The following is an 8,923-nucleotide window of genomic DNA, read 5'->3' as shown; positions in this document are numbered from 1 at the left end:
ATTGTTAAAAGGGAAGGATTATAAAGTTGATTTATTTGATCCAGTTTAATATAGAATTCTTTATTGGCCAAATGTGATTGAACACACAAGGATTGTCTTGGTGCAAATGCTCTCAGTATACATGAAAGATACATTCGTCAAGAGTCATATGTTGCTATCTCTGGTAACTCTTAATGAAATTTTGCTGACCATCCACCCATGCCTTTTTGCTGTTGTTGTTGTCTATAATTTAAAAGTTGATTTGCCATTTTCTTTCTTTCAATATGTTAATTTCCCAGATGGGGTCCACCCAAGTAATAATTAGGGCTGACCTGCTTTGCTTTCCAGTGGGCACCCTATTACAAAATACCCTGAAAATTAACTTTCATTTTATAAGTTTACTATTAGCTTGGGAATGCCATTTTCAGATCTTGGTTAATATGGTTATTGATATGGGATAGAATTATAAATGAAAGAAATCATTAGAAAAAAAACTTATGATATTGTTTTTAGAATATTTTATATTACATTTTATTTGCATGAAAATAAATTATACAACTTAAAAAATAAAATCCAAAAGTTAAGCAGTACATCAAAATAGTTCAGCCAGACTGCCATACAAGAAGAAACTGCTACCAGTCAAAATTGTACAGCATTATCTCATACGTAGTGGCATACATTCAAACTGTAAATTACCATATGTAGATAGATATTACAACCTTGGAAACTCAAGTTTGCGCTGTACTCCAGGCTACATATAGTCCATTCACAAAAATGCTCTTGAGTACTGTTTTATTTCACACATAGAACCTTGAATTTACAAACACAGCATTCCAACTAGTTCCATGAAAATAATTTTGCACTCAAGATGCCAAAATTTGTCCATGAACCTATCAAAATTCTCCTCTGTATTTTTATATGTGTACCTTTCACAACTGATACCATAATGCAAATAAAATCCAAAGTTTATGATTACTCAGGTCATGTTGCCTTAAAAAAAACGGGGAAAGAACCACCACTAAAACTTAACTACACTATGCTCCAAGAAAAACAATAAATGAATAGATAGTACACGAAGACATCAATGGGATTAAGAAAAAAATGGAAGACTTCAAAGTAGAGTATGAACCTCATTAGTTGTGACAAAACATTTTGTAAGTATAGTTAAAATCAATGCAACTCACATTATTTTTCATAGCATATTTTTCACATTTATAATATAACCTAATACAAACCACAATGGCAATGCTCGTGGCAACATTTTTTTTTCCTAGAAGCAGCACCTCTTTATTCTAGGTCTTTGGAGGGAACAAAAATAATAATAAAAAATAATCCAAAGCTAAAAAAATCAGCTTGAAAAGTGCCATATCGCAAGGACTGATTATTTAATTTACTTTTAGATGTGAAAAGTATCCACACTTCTGCATATATTTTAAATCCATATATAGCTACCTTCACAACTAAGATAGCCTTAAGGGCATCTTGTTGAAAATGTCCAAGCAGAAATGCTAAATGTGATGCTGCAGCTGTAAGAAAATTGCTGGTGTGAGGTTTGAATCATGTTTCACATGGCATGTATTCCAATGTGCATAAATACTGAACTATGCTTATAGCGTATTGTTTGTTCTATTTTCTGGCTTTAAACCCACTTAAATTATGAATGAAATGGGATTAAAAAGTAAGACACGTGTACTCAATATTTTTAATGTAAATAAGTTTTCCACTAGCAACATCCAGGCTAATGTATACCTGCGGATGGTATCCCTTCAGAAAATAATCTTTTACACTGCATCAGTTATCTCTGTTTCTGAGAAGCAAAAGGAAGTATAGAGAGAGGTAATTCTGAGGAGCTATTCATTAAGCCTAAAGGAACTTAAAAGTCAGACACAAGATTTAATTTTTAAAAGACTTGCCCTGCTAAGAAATGAAATCATTCTGAAAGTCAAATTGCTAGCATTTGGACATCATTAAATATGAGGTTTATGGCTGGTTGGATATTCACTGCCACGTGCCTGCTCCTTTCGCATCCGAAGTAACAGGAAGCAAAGTCAAAAGGACTCTACCAAAGAAGTTTAGAAATATGTACATACTTTCTAAAAAAAAGTTTTTGTCTTTTTCTACCCATTTCTAACTTTATTTCCAAATCTAATACGGAGTTTTAGAAATCCTGTAGCATGTACAAAAGACTTCTGGTAAATCAATTTTAGTTTAACATATATTGGATGTTGGATAATATATACAACTTTTTTTCTGACTTTTATTCACAACATTTTGAAATTGAAATTTTAACAATCCTATGTTAAGTTTGCAGCGAACACTTTAAAAAATATCTCTGTTCTACAAGTAATAAAAAATGCACATAAATACAGAAGATGAAACTTCAGGTCAGCACCCTGTCTTCATTTACTTTTTCATAACCATGAATGCCTGCAATTCTTCACTGCATCATAGTAGGGTTTTCTCAACCTAGCCCTGGGGACATTCATTATAGTTGGTAGCTATAATCTGTATGTGTGCATCAGTGCAAGGTTTTGAGGCAGAATTCAAAGACCAGTTTCCAATTTGGAGGAGGAGACAAATTTTCCTTCCCCTGTGGACATGTCATGCACTCTTTAAGAATTTATTCAGGAAGATTGTAGACAAGGGAGTACAGATGAGAAATCAGAAAATCTTGCAGTTTGAACCGATTTCCATTTCCACTGGATTATACCCCTGGCACTGTCTTGTTATGTAAAATACAGCCTGCTAAATTCATTTGGTCCACAATTACAATCTGTCTTGATCTTACTTTTCTACCAATTAGCAGCCATAGTCTAATGTAACAACTGAAAGTTAAGAAAATTCATATGCATTGCTAAAATCTCAAACATAGTTTTGCAAAAGAGGTGCTAACAATATGGCACAATAGGAAATCATTTAGAGAAACTAAAACCTTGGGAGTCCTTCACTAGCATTTATTTTAATCTGACATTCTGTATTCTTTTTTCCCTCTATAAACTATTTCACAGCCTTAGTGTGTGTTTCTTCACTTAAATCTGAGGCAGACTTTTTAAAGGAAAAGAGAAAAGGGCCTTCAACATAGTGATGGGTTTGATACATGTCACTAAGCTTATGGGGCTATGCTACAACTGTTGTTGGTAGAGTAAGTCAACAGCCTATGCGATTGATCAATCTATTAGTTGATCAAACTGGACAAAAAACATGCCTTCTTCCACGCTTTCTCTTTTTTTTTTTTTCAGAGTTTAATTACATGTATAAACATAAGTTTAGTTATTTTCAAATAAATAAAGGAATATATAAGGATTGTCAAAATGTTACTATTTTGAGGGAACTGTGTACTGGTTATGTTTAATGTACTTCTTTTCTGCCAGTATTAAAATAGTGAATGCCAGTATTAAATGTATAAACAAATACATTTAATATTTTTTTTCACTACAAACAGATCTTTCCATGAATAAAGTGAACTTTTTTTAAAAAGGGGGGAGGGGAGAGATTGAAGCAAACTATGTGATATATATAATATATCCTGTTAGGATTACTAGTATCCCAGTATTCCAATCCAATTTTCATACTGAAACACTTGTTTAAGCTAACAGATAAATATGTATATATAGATGTGATGCATTTGTGTGTTGTTCAAATATTACACATGGGGAAGAGATCAAAAGGAGGACAATACATTTAGGCAGTTGTTCCAAAACACAAAGTATGAAGTGCTACATCTAACCTATTTGCTTCTCTCTTTCTTATGTGAAAATGAAAACTAGCAAGTTTTTCAGTGCATGAATATCTTGAAATATTTTTCTTTGTGCAAGTTCTGTAATATAAAAATCCCAGATCTGTTCTTTTCCAGGTACAACTCAAATCCTAATATTCTCACAATGGGCTCTCTGTGAATGTTGTTTCTCCACAAAACCAGCATGCTGTTAAAAATGTGCACAAGATGAGGGGAACACCATCATGCTAACTGAAAAAGAGAGAGAGAGAGAGAGATTCACAAAATAAAGTCCTCTGATCAGGTAAGGCAGGAATTTGAGTAAGTAATGCAGGTCAAGTCCTTTTACAGCACAGTCTTCTTGTATTTTTTTTTCTGCCCAAACCACTCCAACTGCACATTTCTTGGCATTTTCCAGTAAATCCTTAGGCTATGCCATGTATATAAATGTATTGATATCAGATTCATCTCTTCGGATATATTTGTGTTCTATAAGCCATTCAATTTGCTCTTTTATCATTTTCTTCTGTGGCAAGAACATATTTTTTAATATCTCTACTAATTCAGTCTGAAGTTGAGCATTAGTAATTTTCTTCCGCATTTTCATTATTTGGATGATAGCCTCCTAAAAAGAGGGGAGAAAAAAGGAAAAATTGCACTTTGGATATATTTGTCCAAGACAAGCAAAGTGGATCTAGCAAACAAGTTGAAAGAGATATCATATACACAATTGCCCAAGCATCTGGTTAGGTCACTCTGTTAGTCTTCTGTAAACTAGAAGTGTTTGTTTTAGTAACTGGGAAGGTCAGACTAGCTTAGATAAAAGAATACACTTTATATACATACTCACCCACCTGGTTGCATATGGTTATTTTTAGCAATATGGTTATTAGTCATGTAGGAAAATACTAAATGCATATAGCTTAACCTGAAAATGCAACCTTATGTCATACAAAACAATTGCTCTTATAACACTGGATTTTTGTTAACGAATGTAAAAGACAATTTCCATTTGATCTTACTAGCTACTCCAATGGCCTACGTATTTCCGTTAAGGTCCTTTTCCTTGTCCTCTACATTTCTCTACATTGCCTTGTCCTCTATATTTTCCAATCTGTCACTCACTAAGCCACACTGTCTGGGAATTCTGGCAGCTGCAATCTCAACGCACCTAGAAGGTGCCAACTTGAGGGAAGGTTTAATTACTCTCTGTAAGTATGGGACAACATTATTTATGATCCAATATATGGGCAAAATGGGATAGAAGGATCACAGAAAGAAGTGGACCACTCAGAGTTGTCATTTGGACAGCTGAAGGCAATATTTCCTAAGTTATAGTTTGCAACATACAAAATGATCTAGAATATCCATATGGCACTGCAGAGCTAAATACTGTCAGTTACAGGCTGATGACTATCTTATGGCCAAAGTATTCCTTTCCTAGACATACATACAAACTTGGCCTCAAAGTCAAGAAACTTACATTTTAGCATTTTTTAAATTTACAAATTTGTATTTCTTTATATTTTAGACTCTGTTCCTCCACCCCTCCCCATGCCAGATTCTACTAATGGGCACTTGTTTAATAATGCCTTTATAATAGCAATAGCACTTAGACTTATATACCACTTCTCAGTATTTTACAGGCCTCTGTAAAGAGATTTACAGAGTCAGCACATTGCCCTCAACAATCTGGGTCCTCATTTTACCAAACTCGGAAGGATGGAAGGCTGAGTCAATCTTGAGCCAGTCAGGATCGAACTGCCAAACTGCTGGCAGCCGATGATCAGATGTAGCCTGTAGTACTGCATTCCAACCACTGCGCCACCACAGCTCTTGTCATCCATGCAGTATGTGCCTAGTAATGATGAAGCACACTGCTAGAACTTGGTAAAATTTGGTATGCAATGCCAAATGAAAGGAGCCACCTTGAAAATGGCTCCCTGGTATCTTCATTGTTGGACCAATGAACAAGAACTTTTAAGTGGAAGTACTAAAAGATCAATCTGCATTTCTTACTACTCTTTTTTTCCTGTACTTCTTACTACTCTTTCTTTCCTGCACTGTATAAAATGAAACCTACTCAAACTATCTTCCTTGACGTTTTCAGCTTGTGTCTTGTAACTTAGAAGAAAAACTATTTTTCAACTGCCTGCTTTGTGGAGCCCTTCTGATAACAAAGTCAGACAGTTAATGTATGAATCTCCACAGCCTATAGTGCCAATTCTACTTTTCATCTACTTACATATTGTGAAAGAAGGGGGGAGCATTGTCAAGCATCAAAACACCACTTTTTGAACAGCATACTGTAATTGCATATCATATCTCTTAGGTTCCAGAATTACACAAAACAACAACCTAAAATCAACAACCTAACATACCTGGGTTCGTAATATTCTTAACTGGACTATTCCTTCATTCTCTTCTTCTCTCATTCTCTCTGTTGTTAACTGCAGTCTACCAATAAGGTTTATTTTACCTCTTTTTTGAACTTTAGCATTTTTTCTGAAAAAACAAACAGAAAATGCAAAAAAATAAATAAAATAAACATATGTAGGTTAGTTTTAATTGGTGGACATTCTTGAAGATTTGGGAGACATAACTACTTGGACTACAGAGTGGAAACTGAATACAGACATTGAGAATTGTATCCATATAAAATTTCCAATGATTTTTAGGAAAGCAATCCTATTTTTTTCCATTTACTTGAAAATGTAATGGCTTTTTCACAATGCTCACAAAGATTTAATTTTTTTATATTTATACATATTACGATGGCTGAAAGCACTCTGATGGCCAATGGGACATTAATATTTACTAACAAAATAATGTGCTCTAACACTATAATCAATATTACAAATCCTTAATATTCAAAGTGCTTTACTCATATTATTCTGTGTTCTTCATAACAGTATAATTTAATTGCCAATATTGCATATTTCCTAAAAAAACTTTTGTTATAACACAATCTCAATACAATGTATAAAAGAGAACTGAAGCTGAAAAACAGTTCATCACAAAAATAAACTTCAAGCTGAGAACTGCTGGATTTAGTACTTTAATTATATTATTCCAGGCCATCTGACCTATCTTTAATGAGAACTCTATCTAGGCAAATGCTGTTGCCATTAGACAGTATAAGCAACAATTTATGAGAAACTGCAAACAAAATGATTTGATTGCACAAATGACTTCATTGTCCTTAGTGTCAGCAGAGAACATGGCATGTGCATGGGAACAACTAAGCTTGGCCTATCTCTTCTCTGCACTGTCTCTGTATTACTATTTACATTTGGCAGTTAAGAGAGCCAAACCAGGTTAGTACCTGGATAGGAGACTGTCAGAAAATACCAGAGCTGGAAGAAAGACTGAAAAGTTAAACTGTATCAAAAAGAATTGTTCTGCACTGTTACCAAGCATTCTGCATGGTTATGCCATGAAATTTCAGAATTCAAACTGACCTCAGGAGTCCTGCTATTCTACCTTAGAAACATAAAAAACCCACTGCTGCTATATGGATGCCCATCTAATATAAACTATACTATGCGTAGTATTTCATCTCTTTGGGCATTCATATGTTAACAATAATCTGTTTGATATTATGATGGCACTGAACCAAGGGATTTACAACTTTTCCTCAAAGTTCTGGCCACTGCAGCAGCCCTGTAGTCACTGGAACACAATTCAAGTGCTTAACAGCCAGTTTGCAATTATGACAAATTGCAACCACAACGAATTTTTATCTATGGTACTACTTTAAAAATTCTAATGAACTAAGAATAACTTTCTCAGAAGCAGAAGATTATGGTCCAGGGAAGGCAACCCACAGGATAATACTTAGTGCATTACTGGAATACTTAAGGGAGATGGAGTTACCTATACTATACAGTTATATATTTTACAGTTCTGCTTTAAAGATGTCTGGTCATTTTAAAGAAATGGGTTTGCCAAGATCCTTCATTAGCAAAATAAGATAGTTGTAATTTATTTCAATAAAACTTGTAAAGAATTTAAATCTGTTTGATTTAAGATAATCCAAAGAATACTTAAATTCTGGTCTTCAGTCAATATAATAGCTTTGATGAACTGAAATTTCAGGAAAGGAAAGATTTGTATTTCTAAAGCTGAACATACAGTATAGCAAAACATTTAATTCTTACAATTTCAAACTGTAAAAAAATGTAATTTAATTCTAATATATTATTAACTTTATTCAACTTTAAGACCAGTTGAACTATTCAATATTAAATGTTATCTTTGGATATCCATAAAACATTTGTGAGCAAGCCAGTTATCACTTCTTACATTAAACTGAACTCCTGGTTCACTGAGAAGAGAGTTCCCTCTGTAAAGTCTTTGGGTGAATTGACTAGAGGTTCATACAGCAAAACTTGACGTTTCAACTTTGGAAATGCTACAAGAGACTGTAAATTAGGAGAGAGAAAAGAAGGCTGTGAATCAAATATCATCAAATATAGATCAAATATAGAGATCAAATTTTGTCATGCCTTAATTGACAAAATTCATTTAATTTCCTAAGCAAAAGCTAATAATTTTTGTTACCTTAATTAGATGTTAAAGAAAAGCCTTATGCATTACATTTGATCATCCTGAAATGTAACCTGATAATAACCTGATATCAGCAAGCCATTTTAGACTAATTAAAACATAAACATTAAACTGCATATTTTAGCAAAAAGACATAACAAAACATATAACTTCTTTTAATATATTTCACAAAGCTATAACTAATATGAAAGCAAGATAAAATAAGGATTAAGAGAAATTGAAATTGAAAATATTGGTCTATCAATGTGAATATGAATAAGTACAGCATCTTATAATTTGATCTATAATTTGCAATGAATTGGCAAAATATTATTATATTCACATATAAATGAAAAACACTTTATGGAAACTATTTTGTGACAGATGCATTTATCCAAGCTTTAAGAGAAATATTCTGAAAGACTTATATGAACTGAATGCAGAATCAATGCAACAGAGGCAAATGAAATTGCTTTTTAAAGAATAAGAGTGCAAAGAAATGATAAATAAGGCAGAACATGCATTTTATTTATTCAAAAGATCCCATTTCAATTCCAGATACATTTAGAGAAAATATATAGTGAAAAATATATGGAAAACTGCTGATATAATAAATACTTTAAATGCATTTTGGTAGGATGTTCCAAATATTTATCAGCTTGTTAAATATGCTTTTAAGAA

At 33.1% G+C, this 8,923-nt stretch overlaps 1 protein-coding gene across 1 annotated transcript in view; it reads right to left on the bottom strand.

Annotated features, from left to right (window-relative positions):
* Window positions 1–485: 485 nt before the first annotated feature.
* Window positions 486–8,923, bottom strand: part of CUL5 (cullin 5) — a 32,032-nt gene continuing 23,594 nt past the window's right edge. The window contains exons 17-19 of the mRNA XM_026721022.2: window positions 8,000–8,118; window positions 6,076–6,199; window positions 486–4,319 (exon numbers count right to left, since the gene is read on the bottom strand). Of these exons, the coding sequence (XP_026576807.1) occupies window positions 4,125–4,319; window positions 6,076–6,199; window positions 8,000–8,118 (438 nt within the window). The 3' untranslated portion in view covers window positions 486–4,124. The remainder of the gene's footprint in view (window positions 4,320–6,075; window positions 6,200–7,999; window positions 8,119–8,923) is intronic.

The sequence above is a fragment of the Pseudonaja textilis genome, chromosome 7 (genome assembly GCF_049901715.1).
Source record: "Pseudonaja textilis isolate UNSWEBS1 chromosome 7, rPseTex1.2, whole genome shotgun sequence".
NCBI lineage: Eukaryota > Metazoa > Chordata > Lepidosauria > Squamata > Elapidae > Pseudonaja > Pseudonaja textilis.
This window is presented reverse-complemented; position numbering and strand designations above follow the sequence as displayed.